Genomic DNA, 18,378 nt, shown 5'->3' on the forward strand with positions numbered 1-18,378 from the left:
AGGCCATAACGAATCCTTTAGCAAACACTTGTCAGTTGAATGATCCCCTCTTTTTGTTTCAACACACCCACATTTACTATATTTATTTGTAAGTTTGAATTTTGGTGCTTTGAAGGATAACTTGGGAGGACCATCTGTTTGAAGGTGCTTCTGATTCTTTCCACGCATTTTCGTTGTTTTTAATTTCCAGCCGTCACTGACCGAGGAGTCCAACCTTCTCCGGCAGCATGAGTCTGGTCTCAGCTCCAGCAGCTACGAGCTCAGTCAGTACATGGCAGATGCTCCTGAACTGTCTGACCCCATGGCTTCCTCAGCTTGGAGTCCAATTCAGGCTGGTGGGTGCTGAAGTCCTCAAAGGAGTTGGTTGAGTCTGGTGAGAAGAGGGCTGGGTGGCACATCTCTTGGAAAGTCACCTTTAGCTCTGGTTCCAAGAGCAGATTATTGTCTGCCTTTTGTGTATGTAGGTCTCCTGGGCGGAGTGGCCAACCTTGGCTCCATTTCCCACCTTTTCCCTTGTTCTGGAGATTGCATCATAGCTGATTCTTGGAAGGGAACACTGCCCCTAGCCATCATCAGGCTGGGAGAGGCGGCACTCAGAGGTCCTCTTAGGTCCTCAGAGGTGAAGAAAGTACAGTCAGTTTGGTAAAGCCAAGGCAGGTCACAAAGGTCTGGATGTAGGAGACTTGCCATGATTACTGGGGCTACAAAAGCCGAAGTCCCTGGCTTGTCACCATCACTGAGGGGCTGGGCCTGGTGCATTATCCTTTGAAGCAAACCATAAAATCCTTGCATTAAATTCTGACATATTCTCATAGTCTCAAATCGGACTTGGAGTGTGGCCTTCTAATTATGTAGCCCACACAGAATCTTATCTTGGTCCCAGGTGGAATTTGGAAACATATGTGTCTGTGGAGTATTTCTAAAGTAAAGCAGTGGTGGTAATGCTAACAGTGTCTACCTGTGTCTGTTGGTCAGAGGACATCTCGGCAGCTGGTCCCAAGGCACCCATGAAGTTCTATGTCCCTCACATGCCTGTGAGTTTTGGACCAGGAGGTCAGCTGGTGTGTGTGGGTCCCAGTTCCCCCAGTGATGGACAAACAGCCCTGGTTGAACTGCACAGCATGGAGGTAAGCAAGATTTTGTGTCCCTGGTACGCCAGCACGCCACTCCCTGCTTCCCTTTGTATAAGCCTGGGCATCTCTAGAAATAGGGTGCTCTTGTGGGGGACTGGGCCATCCATCTTGTGGAGTGTGTGTGTGTGTGTGTGTTTAAAGGAATGGGTGGGGCTCTTCTCTGAAAGAAGTAATGCTAGACTTATGTTTCCTGAGATGCTTTAAGTTCATATTCAGCAACTGGAGAACTGATTTTGTCCATCTGCTTTCTCCACAAGGCACCGAGCCCTATCCCAGGACCTCGGCTCTGGGTTCTGATCCCGGACTTGGCTGAAAGGGCCATTGGGTGAACAGAGTCTTGAAGACCAAACTTGATTTTTTTTGTTCCAGGTTATCCTTAATGATTTTGAGGAACAAGAAGAGATGAGGACTTTCTCAGGACCCCTGATTAGGTAAATTACCCTAAGAGCTGCCACATCAGGGCTTTTGGAACCTACCACATCTTCCCGCCCAGCTCAGCATTTTGGGGATTTGTTCTTGGCTTCCTTGAAAGAAGATGTCTGTCCCCGTCAGAGTGGAATCTCTGTGTTACAGGATGGAGGCAAATGTGGCCCGAGCTATTTTGACAAGCAACTTGAGGGTTGAAAGCAGAAAGAAAAATTAACTTAAAGGTTTAAAAATCTGAAATCAGTTCTGTTTTACAAAGGCTACGTGGTAGGAGGTTTTAGCGTGCTGTGTACTAACAGTCCTTAAGCCGCTAGAACAGGGGCGCACAGCCTGGGAGATCATAGGCAAGTGGATCACATGAAAAATTTTTCTAGGGAGCTAAGTAACACGGTCAGCATGTGAGTTGCCGGACAGAGTGCAGGTCTGCCCTCTGCAGGACTGAGCTGGAACTGCTTTTACATTCCGAGTCCTGCTTCTGATAAACATTCGGGACGCTCTTTGCTGAACAGTGGAGTCCTGGTGGTGTCAGAGGATCTGGGTTCTAGGCCAGGACAACCTACTAACTAGAGCTACCATGGCAGACAGGTTAGTTGGTCCTCTCTGAGCCTCAGTTTTCCCTTTAAAAACGAAGTAACCCTGGCTGTGCTACTCCAGTGACGGCTGCGAGACTTAAGAGAGAGAATGCACACTGAAGTCCTCTCAATCTCATCACTGCTATATAAAGGTGTTCTTATCTGAAGCTTCTCCCTCCAAGAAAACCCCTACAGTATTTTGACAGTGCCTTCAAGTAAAAATGAGTGCTGTCTCGCTTTCTGAGACACAGGTAGGTATACAGATGTGACCAGAGCACTGAGGTGGGTGTTTGGACATGAGGTTACTGGTCCCAGTCTGACTGATTTGATTGGATGAGCTCAAGAAAATAATGATTCCTGTCCACTGGGCAATTTTACATGCTACACAATTGGCTAATTCATTTTTGTATGGGGGTAATTTTTAATTTCTATTTAAAAATATTTATCTATCTACATTGTCTTTGTTTGTTTGTTTGTTTTTGCAGGGGAAGGTAATTAGGTTGATTTTTATTTATTTTTGATGGAGGTAGTGGGGATTGAACCCAGGATGCACTCTACCACTGAGCTATACCCTCCCACTGAGGTAGATTTTTAAAAAATTACCCCTATGTTAGGGGAAAGAGCAGATGCTCAGAGGAGATTAAAAAAAACTTACGTAAGCTGAAATTCATCAAACTGTACACCTGAAATAAAAGTAGTTTACTGTACAGGAACCATACCACAATAAAGGTGTTTAAAAAAAAACCCCAAAAATAAAGCCTACAAACATATATAATTGAAAAAAAAACCTTATGTAAGCTGAGGAGTGGCAGGCTAGATTTAAACCCAGGGATGTCTGACCCAAAGTCTGCGTGCTCTCTTACCTGCTACCCTGACAGTCATTTCAAGTCTCTGAGCCTCAGTTTCTTCCTCTGTAAAATGGAGAGGGAGGACCAGAGAATCTCTGGGGTCCGTTTCTGTTCTGCAAGGAAACTATCCTGTAGTTACAGCCTCACTACGCCCATCCTCAGCTCCAGCCTAGGCAGCAGCCTCGCAGGGTAGGAAGAGCCTGCGGTCCTACGGGGGGGAGGGGGGGAGGGGTCTGCCCCTCATTCTTTGCTCCCTGAAATCTCTCCCTAGGGAAGATGTACACAAGGTGGACATCATGACATTTTGCCAGCAGAAAGCAGCGCAGAGCCGCAAGTCGGAGACACCGGGGAGCAGAGACTCTGCTCTACTGTGGCAGCTGCTGGTTCTCCTCTGTCGGCAGAACGGGGTCAGTATCAACCGCCCTGGTGGATGGGCAGGTGCAGGCTGGCTTGGAATTTGAGTCTTCCTGGGACGGAGAAGATACGGTTTATGGCATGATTATAAAAGGTAACATGAAAGAAGCAACACATGGCCCCAAGGGGAGATACTGCCAGACGACACCACAGTTTTCTAAGTCTAACCTTTGCCCTGCCCTCCTCCGCTGGTCTGGGGTTACCGCCCAGCTCTTGGGTTACTGCGCCAGGCAGACAGTACACCTGTGGGAGTGTGCATATTTCTGGTCATCTTCACGGCTCCCGACAGAAAGAAAATAACCCTGAGAGGGAAGCTGAAGTTTGAAATACGATAATACAAGAAGGGGCTGTCTTGCGTTTGCATGTCGGCCTCCCCCCTGGAGAAGGCTGGCGCCCCGGTGCCTTCCTTCTGCAGCCGGGGCTGCCGGCGTGAGGACGCTGAGGACTCTGCCTCAGGACGGCCCCCTCTGCCTTGCAGTCCATGGCGGGGTCCGACATTGCGGAGCTGCTGATGCAAGACTGCAGGAAGCTGGAGAAGTACCGGAGGCAGCCGCCCGTGGCCAACCTCATCAGCCTGACGGACGAGGACAGGCCGGTGCTGAGCTCGGGCCCCCGGAACCTGCTCACCGGGGAGATTCCCCCGAGCGTGGCGACGCCTGCGCAGATCGTGGAGAAATTCACCAAGCTGCTCTACTACGGAAGGAAGAAGGCAAGTGCGGCCCCGCCTCGGGCTTAAAAAAGTACCCACCGCCCCAGCCACTCTCCTCTCCCCCAGCTGTGACAGTCATTTTACAGCCCCTAAGATGTTCAGAGAGGTACAGAGGGAAAAAATTAAAACACCTATAGTCTTACCATTAGAAGATAACACCCATTTACATTTTTAAACATTTTTTATTGATTTATAGTCATTTTACAATGTGTCAAATTCCAGTGTTTAGCGCAATTTTTCATACATGGACATATACACACTCATTGTCACATTTTTTTCTCTCTGAGTTATCATAACATTTTGTGTATATTTCCGTGTGCTATACAGTGTAATCTTGTTTCCATTTCCATTTTGATTTATTTACTTCTAGTATTTTCCATGCCTGTATGCTAAAAATCAGATTATATGGTAACTCTATTTTTAGTTTTTTAAGGACTCTCCATACTGTTCTCCACAGTGGCTGCACCAAATTACATTCCCACCAACAGTGCAGGAGGGTTCCCTGTTCTCCACACCTTCTCCAGCATTTATTCACCTGAAACTGACACAACATTGGAAATCAACTATACTTCAATAAAAAAAAGTAAAATTATATACACAATTATTTCTTTTTCTTCCACTTAAGATTATATGGTGAAATACTCTCATGGCATTAAAATACACCATTTAAAAATGGATTATATTCCATTATTTAAGCATATCATGTTTTATTTAACCAATTCACCGCTGTTGAATATGTAGACTATTTACAATTTTGTCACCTGTTATAAATTCTACAATTTGAACATCTTGTTATAAAAATCTTTGGCTGATCTTTTTATTGTTTGTTAGGATAGATTCCTAGAAGTGGAACCACTAAGTTAAAGGGTAGGCACTTTTAAAAGGTTCTTCACATATACACTAATATTAGTTTCCAGAAAGTTTGTTTACAAATGGTGCCCCCATCGTATCTAAAATATACCTACCAATACTGAATACTTTAATTCCATAGATGAAGTGATGCCTTGTTTATTTGTGGTATGTAAATTAGACTATTTTAATTTTTATATTATATATTAAAAATTTTAAGTTGAGGTATATTTGACAAATAAAACTATACGATACTTAAAGTGTACAATGTGATGATTTGAGATACTTACACTTTGTGAAAGGATTTCCTCCATCACCTCACATGTTTTCCTGCTTCCATCACCTCACATCAGCTATTATTTTATGCCTTGTTTAATTTTGAAGTTGAACTCACATTTTACTAAAGTCTTAAACTCAGTCCTCCGTGGCCTCTTCCCCATCTGGCTGGAAGGATGATGACGTCCGGAAACTTTGGGGGCTCGATGTTGGAGATGGTGGAGGCTCGCACAGCTGAGTCCCTGAATTGCCACACGGAGGAGGGCTGCCCCGGACTCTGTTCCCCTGCCCAGTACTCTCCCATGACTAGAAGGGGGCTGCTCTTTTGTTGAGCCAGCATACATAGCAGTTAACCTACCCTCCTAATACTGTAACTAATTGCTTACTAACCATCAAGTGCTTGTTAACTATCAATTTCATACACCAAATTAATGACACCATGAACTTGGTGACGTGGGTTGGAAGACGCAAATTTTAAAACAGACACACACACACACGTTCACCTCTTCATTTAATTTTCAGAACTATTGAGTAAGGGCTTGATATGTGAGGTTTCGGCGTGGTATTAATTTCCTTGGTGCCCCCAAATAATGTGATTTTTGGACAGGAAATCGCTAATGAGGTATTTCCACCTCCAAATGAAAATCGATTTGATTATCCCAATATGTTTCATGTTATCTTATTTAAAGAGAGAATAAATTTAAACAATCCCAGGAAATTCAGCCTCACATCCAGGACAAGTAGAAACGACATAAAGATCACTCTTTTTGGGGGGAGGGGAGACTGCTCTTTTCCTATGTTCTATGGGCCAGACCCGGAAGCTGCATACATCACTTCCGTTCCCATCTGACGGCCTAGCACTCAGCCACATCTAGGTGCCATGGTGGTAGGAAATGCTGCCCACCTCTTGGCCCAGGAAGGAGAGCATGGATTTGGGTGAGAAACCGCCATAATTGTTAATAAAGAAACTGTTCCTCTATTGTGCCTCCACGAACACCATCTTGGACTCGTCTTTTGGGACTCGAGCCTTGGGGTGAGATGCTTCTCTCAATTTTCGTGCTTAGCTTCCTGAAAGCATTGTGTGACTTCTGCCAAGGAGAAAAAGCTAACTGGAAACAATGTTTCAGGGGTGCTAATGAAATTGCATAATGGATTTTGATCAAGTGAAGGCTGGAGCAAGGGACAACTGAGAGAAATACATGCCAGTGAAAGCCATTCCCCAGGTCTTCCTTTTTCATACTCACGTGGGAGGCTCTGCCAGTCTTCCTGGAAGCCCAGCCTCCTCTGCTCTGGGGGCAGCAGTACCTAAGCACAGCCGTTTGTTGTTAGAGGAAGGGGGACTGAAGGCGATGTTTTTGTTTTCAGGAAGCCTTGGAGTGGGCCATGAAGAACAATTTGTGGGGCCATGCTTTGTTCCTGTCCAGCAAGATGGACCCAAGGACCTACAGCTGGGTCATGAGTAGGTAAGCTGGGGAGACCAACGGAGCCGAGAGGCCTCCCCTCCAAAGATGGGGGTGAGGGTGGGGAGAAAACTCAAGATGCACGGAGAAGCCCTACATTCCAATTCTAAGCTGGACATGGCATTTCTCTTTTTCAGATTCTTATAACCCAGGCACAGACACATTCATCCTAGTTGTTAAGTTGAATACAACATTTTAGTAATGTTTCCCAGGGTCAGAGTTTCCAAAAATTAAGTAGGTTTCTACATGGCAGTAGCCTTTCCTCTTTGGAGGGTCTGTTCTAGAGAGTTCCATTGGTGAGGGGACAGGCGATCACTCAGCGTTAACTGACAGAGCCTTAGGACTGAGAGTTAGTGACTGCTGCTCAGTCCCGCAGAGGGGGTGTGGGTGTGGAGAAGTGGGTAGGGATTCAGGATACCAGGAACGCGAGCTGTGGTAGGGAAGGGGTTTATAGGGCTTGGGAATAGGTCGAGATGTCTTCATCTAATGGGAGACGTCAAGACTGAAGGGCTGTGTTCAGTCATAAATGATGCCAGCACACTGTGATCCGGGTCCAGGGGGGACCAGGCAGAATGCCCAAACGAAGGCGAGATAGGGATGGAGGTGTGAATACATAGCCAGGAGTGTAGAACAAGGGCAATGAAACAGCCAAACAGAATCAGAATTAAATGGAGGTGGTGGGGGCAGAGGGCGCTGGAGTCAGTCCTTTTGGCTGAATCTAGCATCCATGGCTTGTCAGGGACAGATGTGTGGTGGGGTGGAGTGGGGCAGGGGACCCTCCTATAAGGAGCAGGCTTGGGTCAGACAGCAAGAAGGATACTTATCTTCTCATGTTGGTTAAAGCCGTGAAACTACCTTCTCAACTTCTCTTATATTTAATTAATTAATTAATTAATTAATTTAAAAATGTCGGCTCTTTATTTATTGATTTTTTTTTTAATGGAGGTACTGGGGATTGAACCTTGGACCTTGTGCATGCTAAGCATATGCTCTACCACTGAGCCACACCCACCCCCTCCTCAACGTCTCTTAAATTTAAATTGGCTGTAAGTCCTGTTGGGCAGAATTGATAAGAAGGTGGTCACCCCCACTTTAAGTTCGGTCTGTGGAGCTAACCTGGGAGCCCTTTCTTCATGGTGGCCTCAGCCGAGTCTCTGTATTACTCTGACCCTCAGTTATCCCAGGGACTAGTAATTCCACCTCATATTTCAAAACGTTCAGAGTGAGCAGCACTGAACGTCTGTTGGAAGAAGCACTCTAAGCCCTGAAGGAAGGGTGCTGCTCAGTCAGCGATGTGGGCAGGGATGGTGGTAGACACAGCTCAGTGGTAGACTGTGCGCCTAGGATGCACGAGGTCCTGGGTTCAATCTGAAGTCCTTCCATTCAAATAAAAAAAATCAAAGATGATGCTCCAAGGGGTGATTTTCCCTTCGGTTTTGGAAAGGAAAAGCTTCACATTGTAGCATACATCTCCACTCCAGATTTTTGCCCTGGGCCATTGGTATTTGATGGCGCCCAGTGAATCGTGAAAAATATCCCTTACTGAGTGGGCTTAAATCTCAAATCAGCCATAGAGCTCATTATATCCTTGTTAAGCAGATCCCACGGTTTGTCATCAGCAGGATCATTTCTGGTCCCTGTTCTCCACCTCTTTGGTCACTGAAATGACTATTTAGTGCTTGTGAGTAAAAGCACTGCAGACGCAGGCTAGCGATGAGCCTGAGAACCAGCACTGAGGGCTGAGGGCTTGACCTGGAGGAGGGCTGCTGCGGGGGTGGCGGGCAGCAGTGGAGGGCGGCCAGGGGCGGGGGAGCGGCCCACGGAGAAGAGGCTCAGGTTAACCTCGTGCCTGGGTCATCTCCATGATAACCGAAGGCCAGCAGAGATGGTTACTTGGGAGTCAGGGTGTCAGTGCCAAAGCGTGGAGGATCTCCCCCATCAGTGAGCTCTACTTGGGCTGTGTGGTGGAGTGGAGATCGGAAAGTGGGAGGAGGTAGCAGAGGCACAACCGAACGCAAAGAGAAACTCAGGATCCAGGAGAAGTCACTGCAGTCCAGTAGGCATGACGGGGCTTGTGCCCAGCAGGCATCGGATAGCAGGCTCTCCTGGCGGGGTGCCCACTGATGGTCCCCTCTCTCTGCAGCTTCACCAGCACGCTGGCGCTCAACGACCCCCTGCAGACGCTGTTCCAGCTCATGTCGGGGCGGATCCCACAGGCAGCCACGGTACCCTTCTCGACAGGACCCCGCCAACACCCCAGCATCCTGAGGGTTTAGGGGGTGGGGACTGCTCAGGAGTGAGGTGATGGCTTTAGAGATGAAAAAGAAAAAGTAACTATTCCTGAATCACCTCCCATGTGTCTGGCCTTGTGCTAAACACTGTGATGCACATCATTTCATTTAATGCATGGAGCTAGGAATTATTATCCCTGTTTTGCAGATGTGAAAACTGAGATGCAAAGACGGAAAATGAGGGAGGAGAGGGTATAACTCAGTGGTAGATTGTGTGCTTAGCATGCACGAGGTCCTAGGTTCAATCCCCAGTACCTCCATTAAATAAATAAGCAAATAAGTAAGCCTAATTACCTACCCCCCCAAACAAAACAAAACAAAAATAAATAAAATTAAATATTAAAAAAAAAAGATGGCCAGTGACCCAAGATCACAGAGCTAGGAATAGGGGAGTCAGGATCAGCCGGGGTCTGTCTGATTCCAAAGACTTTGCCCTTCCCGCAATCCCACGGCTGCCTACCGCGTCCATGCTTCCCGCAGCCAGGCTTCCTTTCTTCCCAGCACTGCACGTCCACCCTTCAAAGCTTGGACGCGTTAGCTTTTACATGTCAGCAGAGTGCTGTGTGGCTCCAGAGAGGTCTGAGGCCAGCTCGCTAGTTTTCCCGTGACAAGAGACTTGATCTTTTTGTCCCAAGAGACCCCTTACTCATCTTTGAAGTCCAGGAATTTACTAGGATGTATCTTGGTGTTGTCCATGTGGGTGAGTTTTTCCCTTGGGGTACAGTATACTTACTCTTTTAACATGTGCATCTTACAGTTCAGGGATGTTTTCTTGAATTATATCCTTAAGTAATTGCTTTGTTCCATTGTTTTTGTTTTCTTTTCAGGAAGCCTTTGTATACACATTACGTGTATCTACACACATGTGACTTACATACATGTAATTTTCTCTTTAATTACAAAACCCCTTTTTTCATTTCAGCTCCTTCTGCCTTCTTTTTCGCTTGTATGAGTTCCACCCCGTGTGTTCCTCAGTGTCTCCGGGCTTTCGAGCTCTCTCCATTCCTGTCTTTATTCCTCTGACTTTTCTCCCACGTCTCTCCTGAGCTCTGCAGGAGAGCCCACGGTCGCCTCCGTCTGTTTTTTCCTTAAACCCATGATGAAATGCTGGGGACCATTCTTTGCTTTGTGGTAACATTTTTTCTGGTGAATGTTCTACCTTCCCCCTTCCTTTTATCTTGACGGTGTATTTGTACAGATTCTGTACCTGTTCCTCCACAGGTGTTGAGTCTTCCCTGGCCCAGTTATTTATGGGAGTTTGGAGCTGGGGAGGGGCCTGGGCCCGATTCCAGGCCGGTCAGCATTTCCGTGTGACCTGGTGTCTGTGAGGGTCTTTGTTTCTCCCTCGCCAGGGAGATGGTTGTGGGACCCCCTCCCTCTGCCTCCTGAGCCCACCTCTGTTCAATTGTCATTCCTTTTGGAAGCCTTTTCTTGTATTTAGAGGCTTGGCTTTTTTCTCACACCTAGTTTTAATGAAAATGGACTTCATGCTTTTGCTTTTTGGTTCTTCTTATTGCTTGTGGACACTTTTAAGAAAAGAAAAGAGAAATGATGACTTTCACGCCCCATCGTCAAACCAACTGGCTGGACTGGAGCGTGGGGTGCACTTCCCAGTTCCGCCGCATGCCTGTGCTCTGCAGTGGCATTGCCTCACGTCCCAAAGCACTAAATGCGGGAAATGATGTAACTGCGTGCAGTCCACTGGGTCTCATCGCATTGCTGGAGCTCGCTGATTGTTCCCTGCTTTGGGGTGAGAACACCGAGGAGCCAGAGGTGATGTGCCAGTGCAGTATTTGACCTTAGTGTCTGAGAGTTCCCCAGCATCGCAGCATCCAGGAAAAGGCCAGATTCTGGTACTTTTAATAAGAAGTGTAGTGGGAAAAGCATGGCAGCTGGGAAACACGGATGTGGGCTTCTGTCATAGGCCTCACCTAGACTCCGCTCCACACTGCCATGTGACCCCGGCGTTGCTACTTAATCTCGAAGCCTCAGCTTTTCATCTTCGTGGGCATTTTGATGCCCAGTAGAGTTATTGTGAAAACTAAAGGAGACAGAATATCTGAACATATCATCCACCGTGCTTGGTGCATTGAAGTTCGTTAATAAGCGTTCTCTCTCTCTCTCAAAATCTCTCTCTACAGATCTGCCCTCCAGTGATTTTTTTTCCCCCTCAAATCACCTGGGGAGGAGACAGAAGAATCACTTCTAAGTTTTTGTTCTTTTAGCAAGGGCTTTTCTTTTGCTGATTCCTTTAGTTCCAGCGTGGAAGAGCCTGGCTCACATGCTAAAATGGGAATAATAATAGGACGTGATGCATGTGCTTGTTCATAGGAGAAATGCTTAGCACGGGCTGTGGCCCACGGTCAGAGTGCAGTCAGTGAGAACTGCTGTTGATGTTGTGATTTATTCTCGGCACCAGCCTCATTCACACTGCGCTGCCCAGATAAACAAGGAGTAACTGTACAATGGAGGTGGACAAAGCATCTTTTGTTCTGTGGGACAGTTACAAATACCATACCAAATAATTGTGAATTGTTGGACCCCCAGATCTCAGCTGTGACTGTCAGTCGTCTGCTCTGCCCGTTCTGTGGACCACATTGGAGAACCGGCTGGTCTGGACATCACCTCTTTCCTTTGCTGGGCTTCCCTGCGTGTGTATTTGCACCTACATGTCATTGATAAAGTGCAAACCAAGCGTAAGGCGCTACGCTGTGTGCTTTTCCTGTCTTATTTTATGATCAACAATAACAGGGTAGACATTGTGATCTCCATTGAAGAGATGAGGAAACAAAGTTTCAAAGACATTAAGAAACTTGCTCAAGAGGTAGGACCCCTGTGGAATCCAGGACCTGTGTCGTTTTTATGACATCATATTGTTTCTTTGTTGATATTTCCTGCCTGGAAGTTCCCCTTCCTTCAGGAGAAAGGTGGCCCATCCTTTGTGTGGGGCTTCTACTTGCTTCCCCCCGCTCTGTGTTACCCTCTACCGCCCCCTCGTGGAGTTCTGCTGCCCCTGCATCGTCACCAGAGGCAGAGGACAGAGCCCCCTGCTGGAAGGAAGATGAATGGAGGTGGAGGGCTGGCTGGGCGTGGTTTTCTCCCTCCTCAAGGGGCGATAGGAATCAGACTTCACAGGGTTGTTTTGAAGATTAAAGAAGGTGATGTGTGGGACAGAGCTTTGTAAAGCCAGAAAACATTAGCCATTTGGTAATATATTAAGGAGTCCATTGTTCCCCTGCCTTTTATTATTATTACTTTAATGGAGGCCCTGCAGATTGAACCCAGGACCTCATGCATACTAAACACTACACTCTACCACTGAGCTATACCTCCCCACTCTCCTGCCTTCTAACAGGCTAATGTGGACTCTCCTCATGAGCCAAGGGTATTTGATCTTCCTTCTCCCACTGAAACATCAGGGTTTTTTTTTTTTTTTTTTTTTTTTTTTTTTTTTTTTTGGTTTCTGTCCCTAGCTATTGGGGTTAGGGGCACCAGGAAGAACTTTGAAAATTAGTGACCAATAGTGTCATTTTATTTCTCTCCCAATATCCCTGTGTATGTATGTATATGTGTCTGTCTGCCTATCCATCCTTCAAAGAGTTTTTTTGTTTGTTTGTTTTATACATATATGTAACTGAAGGGTACTCAGTTTACAATGTGTGTCAATTTCTGGTGTGCAGCATAATGCTTCAGTCATATGTGTACATACATATATTCGTTTTCATATTCTTTTTCACCCTTCTAGGAGTTTTGCTTTTTGAAAAAGAGCACCCCAAGTCGGTGGCCAGCAGTGTGGCAGGCACTATAATGGGCGCTCCCTGCAAACCAGGAAGTAGACAGCCACCTTCCTTACCGACACTGTGTGACATCACTCAATTTTCAATTTCTCTGCTGCTTTTCAGTGTTGTGGGGACAAGCAGTGGGGAGACTGGAGGCCTCACTTGGCTGTGATTCTGTCGAATCCGGGTGGGGACCGGGAGCTGTATCAGCACACGATCATCACCATGGGGGACACCCTGGGTAAGCAGAAACCTGCCCCGCCCCTCCTCTCCTCTATCTCCAGGCAGTTTTAAACACCCTGGTCTTAGAGTCTTAGGTCCTGTGTTGAGCCCGAGTCTCTGCCTCAAGCTTTCTTTGACCCAAAGCCTCAGTGTCCTGGGGACAGAAAGTCCAGAGAAAGGAGGCTCTGTTTCCCAGATTTCTGCTGTGACCCATGCAAGCCAGGCTGCTGACACTCTGGTGTCCTGTTGCTGTAGGAGGCTCCTCGAAGTCGTACATGGAGTTAATACCTGGGGCCCCTCCCCTCCTGCTGCCCTTGGTCCCACGGTGACACCCCCCCCCCCAGCCAGACAGGAAATTCTATTTTTGCCTAAACCACCGCGGGTAATTGCATGGTCTTTATTTCTATTATCTCTCTGTGAACATGGCCTTTTAAACACTTAGGGGCTGTTGAATGTTACAGATCAGTGGTTCTCAGATTGGGTCAAGGGGCAGAACAGGGCTTTGTGGAACTTGGTAAAACTTTCAAAAGAGCTACGTGTACGGTTGTGCCCAAATGGTAGGTTGCTGGGCACCTGGGTAGAAAGAGAAGGAACTTTTGTTGAACCTGCTTGGGTGCCGGGCCCTGTGCTGGTTACCTTACCCATTTGAATTCATTCAATGTTGAAGTAATGGGAAAATGTATGGGAGAACATTGTAAGATCGGGAACAATTTGGTAATGAATGTGATTTTTATGAGCACCGGAGAAAGTCTTCTATTGTTTATTTTAGCAGGGGCGGCATTAGTGCCCCAAGAAGCCTGGTTTAAAAATGGCTGCTCCCCATGGCCCGCTTCTCCGCCCAGGTGCAGGCATTTCTACTCATTTCTCCCCCTCTGGACGGACTAAAACGCCTAGAAGCTCCCTCATCAGAAATCCATTAGGTGGGGGAATGTGAAAGACTGCCTTATTCTGGCTGAAGACAAGCGAAATGTAATGTCGAGGCCAAAAATGTGGTGGGAGAAGGAGTGGGCTCTGGGGTCTGTTACTCGTGGTGTGGAAAGCTTGTTCTTTTACTCGCATGAGGCTCTGACCTCCGGGCGGGGGTCTCCAGCCCTCTCCCCTCTCGCCCAGAGGGGGCGACCCCACGTGGGCGTGTCCCGTGACCCGGGCTTGTTCTCCTGCAGCTGGGAAGGGGCTGGTGGAGGCAGCTCACTTCTGCTACCTCATGGCCCACGTGCCCTTCGGCTACTACACCGTGAAGACAGACCACCTGGCCCTGCTGGGCAGTAGCCACAGGTATGCGGCCTTCTTGGGGGGAAGGGGGTGGGAGGGACGTCTTCCAGGAGATTGTTTTAGCCCTCGCCGGGTTTCACGGCTCCACTGTCCACTGTCTTGTGTGAATTTCGGAGACAGCTGGTCCCCTCTTCTGGGATGGTTTTCGGCACCGGTAGGTTCTGGGCCAGGGGATGCTCGGTGGGTGCCGCATCGCACCGCCAGGGGGCGTCAGGTCCAGGCTCTGTTCCGGGAAGCTGTGAGCTGCTGCCTGTGGGTTGTATAGCGCCTCTCCCGCCACGCGGTGGCGCCCTGGCTCCACGACCAGAGACTGAAAATGCTAGTGAGAGGCGGTGGCTTGAGGTCTACAGTGAGGCAGCCCTGAGCCTGTTCTCAGAGCCCGCCTTGGGCAAAACCTGAAAGTGGAAGAAGTTTACTTTCGGCCTCCACACCCTACACTGATTTGGTGCACAAGCTACTCAAAGTCCTGCCTGTCACTTATTCAACCTGCTGGCCATAACACTAGGCTTTTCACAAGAAGGACCTTAATAGGCCCCTAGACAATGAATAAATGGATAAAAAGACCAGTTTTGCTCCGTTGCTGCCCTCCACATTCCAGATCTTTCTCCCTCCCTGTAATAGGTAAGATTTCATAAGCTCTTATATTGTGCTAGATTTTTTTTTATTGCACTACTTCTTTGATCATTATATGTTTACCCTGAGAAGAAGGTACATTTTTCATCTCACTTTATAGAGGAAGGAAACAGAGGCAAAGGACTTGGGATCTAGACTGCCGGGCTTTTCTTCGCAGAAACACACCATCTCGTGGCCTGTCAAGGTCATGGTCTCTGATAGCATGTAGTTAGTTTGCCAAAGAAGCCAGTCTGAGCCAAATGTGACAATAAGTGAAATGGGTTAATATGTCTCCCTTGGCGTTTCTCTCGTATGAGGATGTTTCTGGGGCTTGGCCTCGTTGACTGTGACTTCAAACACCATGCAATTGTTTTCGGGTCCATGGGAACTCTGAGGGCTGCTGAAATCACATTCACCCAGTCTGCTGCCTCCCTGGAATGAGCATCCGACCTAGAGACCATCATTTGATTTTGGCTTAGCCTTCCCCCCCTTCCTCTGCCAGGCCTTCTTTCTCCAGGGCTCCTGCAGTGTCACATCCCTCCCTCTTCCCTGCTCAGGCGAGGGTTGTGGGGGGGTGGCCTTTCCTGCACCCATTCCAGGATCTCAGCGCACTGAGGCTGGCTCTCGTGCACTGAAGGGGAGAACCCAGTGCCCCACTGAGCTGGGAAGGAGCAGCTTGCCTTAAGTGACCCTCCAGCAAAGAAGGCAGGAACCCCCTCTGCGCAGTCTCTCTCCCCTCCCTCCCCGCAGTGCCTCTTTCCTCTCTTGGAGCTGCCCCAGGGATCAGCCCGGGACAGAAACTCTACCATGAATGGGTGCAGCTGGTGTTTGGCCATCAGCTAGGATTGAAACCCACCCCCACCCACCCCCACCTCAATCTCTTTTATTGTTATTCCCGGTTATAGTCAAGAGTTTTTGAAATTTGCGACAACTGAGGCCATCCAGAGGACGGAAATCTTCGAGTACTGTCAGCTGCTGGGCCGCCCCAAATCCTTCATCCCTTCTTTCCAGGTAACCGAACCCTCGCGGGGCCACCGCCTTAGCTGCGATCCGCGGCAGCGGGTGGCTGGATTTTCAGCCTTGCTCTTGGCACCCAGTCCCTGGGCTAAGTCATCTCCTGGACTTGCTCTCATTAGCTGGGCTGTGGGAAGGGTTTGGATTTCTTTCTAGGTCCCCTAAAACTCTGCATTTTAAGATAGAAAAGCAAAACCTCGCAGCAGCTTCTCGGCGCGAGGCTCCTGCCCCACTCCTGACAGAGGAGAATCGTGCCCGCAGCCCCGGGACCCCAGCTCCCACCTGCAGCCGTGTTCTCTCTCCAGACAGTTCCACCTTCTCCTGGTCCACGGCCATCCTGCCGGGACGGGAGCTCGAAGGCCCAACCGAGGCTGCTTACCCTTCTCCCTCTCCTTCTGACCCGCCTCTCCCGTCTCTTTTGTCTCCTCTGTCTTTAACTCTGCCAATTCCTCCCTGCTCTGTCCTTGGCCCCCATCCTTTCTTCTTCCCCTCAGGGCTGCAGCTGTCCAAGCCCGGGTTCTGACCTCCCTTCTCAACTTCTCTGCTCCATGCCCTGTTGTCCCCTTAAATTCGCAGACACTCCTTCAGGGCCTGTGTTGAGAATGTACGTGGCGGCGGCAACACACACACACAGACACACACACGCACACACACACCATGAAACACGAAACAAAGCCTTGGATATGAATGAATTACTGTATAGAAGGAACGACCCAGGTAGTATCTTCTTTAAGAGTTTTACCAAAGACCCGCCTTCTCCAGCAAAGCCCGGCCCGACCAGCTCCTTTGGGTCCTTGCAGGTCTTAAGTCTCTTCCTCTCTCGTCTTTAGTCGTCCCACCTCCCGCTGTCTTTGGGCTGATAGCAGTGAGACTGGCTGGCTTCAGGCAGCGTGTTCCCCACGCTTAGCACTGTGCTATGACGCCTTTGCTGTATGACTTCTAATCTGTGAGGCAGACGTGATAACCCCCCTTTCACAAAAAGGGAAACTGAGGTTCGGAGGAGTCATGTGCTCTTGGCTGACATCTCTTGCGTACCACTTGTTCCAAGGCCTTCACGTGGGTTATCTCATTGACTCTTTACAACAACCAAGGGGTAGCTCGTATTACCATCCCCATGTTGTAGCGAGGAAACCAAGGCACAGGGTGGGGGTAGGGTAACCAGCTCAGTGTTCCACACCCAGCACGGAGCTGAGATTTGAACTTGGGTCTGTCTGGTTCCCAGCCCTCATGATCCATCTGGCTGTCGCTCCTGCTTCCCTGAACACTTACCTGTATCTGTCTGTACTGTCCTGTGGGCGTGAAGCCCCTGCCCTGGAGTCATTTTTCCTTTTTTTCTACATTCCCCCTGGTGCTTGGTCCTGTGTCCCCATACGCCAGGCTCCCCAGAGACATGGGCTGCCTGAGAAGAGTCCGGTGCATTTCCATGGTGACCAGAGCCTACGGAGATTCAGCTGATGTGACTTCCATCCCTTTCTCCAGAATGCAGGGCCTGCGGGCTGGATTTGGAATGGTGCCTGTGCACAGCTAGAATGCCCCACAGGGCACAAGGCCCTCTTTAATGTTTGGATCCAGAGTTAGAGGAAGCTGGCAGTCAGCTGACTTCCAAGAAGTCTTATCTCCATTTCCCTCTGTCTGTCTCTGCCCGGACGGACTCGTCACTGGCCCTGCTCCTCTTCACAGGTGTATAAGCTCCTTTATGCTTCCCGTCTGGCAGATTACGGCCTCGCATCCCAAGCCTTGCATTACTGCGAAGCCATTGGCACGGCCCTCCTGGGCCAGGGAGAGAGCAGTCACCCTGTGCTATTAGTGGAACTCATCAAGGTGAGCTTCTCAAAGGGGTCCCTGCAGGTGTGTTATCATCAGTGTTCAGAGAAAGCTCTTGTAAAGCGGCTCTGACTCCCCGTGTCATCTTCTTTGAACGCGCTGCCAAATTGGAGCCCGTGGCTCTCTTTGACCACGTGTGCATGTCCAGATGTGATAAGGGGAGGCCTGACACTGCACAGAGAGGGATGCTACGGGCAGGGGTGGGGGAAGCAGCGACTGGGGGCCTGAAAACCAGGCGTGTGCTGTGCAAGAAATTCCTTCTTGCATCTGCTTTCTTGGTACAGTAGAACTGCGTGTTAACGGTGAACCGTTCTAATTATAAAAGCTGGGCTTGGAAAAATATATTTTAGTGATTAAAACAGGAAATGTTCCTTATTAAAAAGCTTTTAAATGCATGGAATATTTTATCACATGTGAGATGCATTCCAAAAAAGAAAACAGAAACATATCAACTTTCAGTTCCTGGGAAAGAAAACAATCAGGCGAATAGATGTTCCAGTTAATTGAAGAAAAAATCCATTTGCTGAGAGTAAAAAGGCAGCCTGCCATCAATTCTGGCTTTGCCTTAGATGAGGCCCCGGCGTTGGATTCTGGTACCAACAAAATCTGTGGTGCTGAGCCCCCTTTAATGGCAAATTTCCGGCGACAGGATGAGGGCTGTAGGAAGCTCAGGACCC

The 18,378-nt window shown here is 48.5% G+C and overlaps 1 protein-coding gene across 1 annotated transcript in view; it reads left to right on the forward strand.

Annotated features, from left to right (window-relative positions):
- Window positions 1–18,378, forward strand: part of SEC16B (SEC16 homolog B, endoplasmic reticulum export factor) — a 52,703-nt gene that overhangs the window by 22,851 nt on the left and 11,474 nt on the right. The window contains exons 6-16 of the mRNA XM_072946059.1: window positions 191–335; window positions 976–1,127; window positions 1,503–1,564; window positions 3,251–3,386; window positions 3,872–4,102; window positions 6,593–6,690; window positions 8,831–8,912; window positions 12,881–12,998; window positions 14,143–14,254; window positions 15,769–15,874; window positions 17,558–17,698. Coding sequence (XP_072802160.1) covers window positions 191–335; window positions 976–1,127; window positions 1,503–1,564; window positions 3,251–3,386; window positions 3,872–4,102; window positions 6,593–6,690; window positions 8,831–8,912; window positions 12,881–12,998; window positions 14,143–14,254; window positions 15,769–15,874; window positions 17,558–17,698 — 1,383 coding nt within the window. The remainder of the gene's footprint in view (window positions 1–190; window positions 336–975; window positions 1,128–1,502; window positions 1,565–3,250; window positions 3,387–3,871; window positions 4,103–6,592; window positions 6,691–8,830; window positions 8,913–12,880; window positions 12,999–14,142; window positions 14,255–15,768; window positions 15,875–17,557; window positions 17,699–18,378) is intronic.

The sequence above is a fragment of the Vicugna pacos genome, chromosome 21 (assembly GCF_048564905.1).
Source record: "Vicugna pacos chromosome 21, VicPac4, whole genome shotgun sequence".
NCBI lineage: Eukaryota > Metazoa > Chordata > Mammalia > Artiodactyla > Camelidae > Vicugna > Vicugna pacos.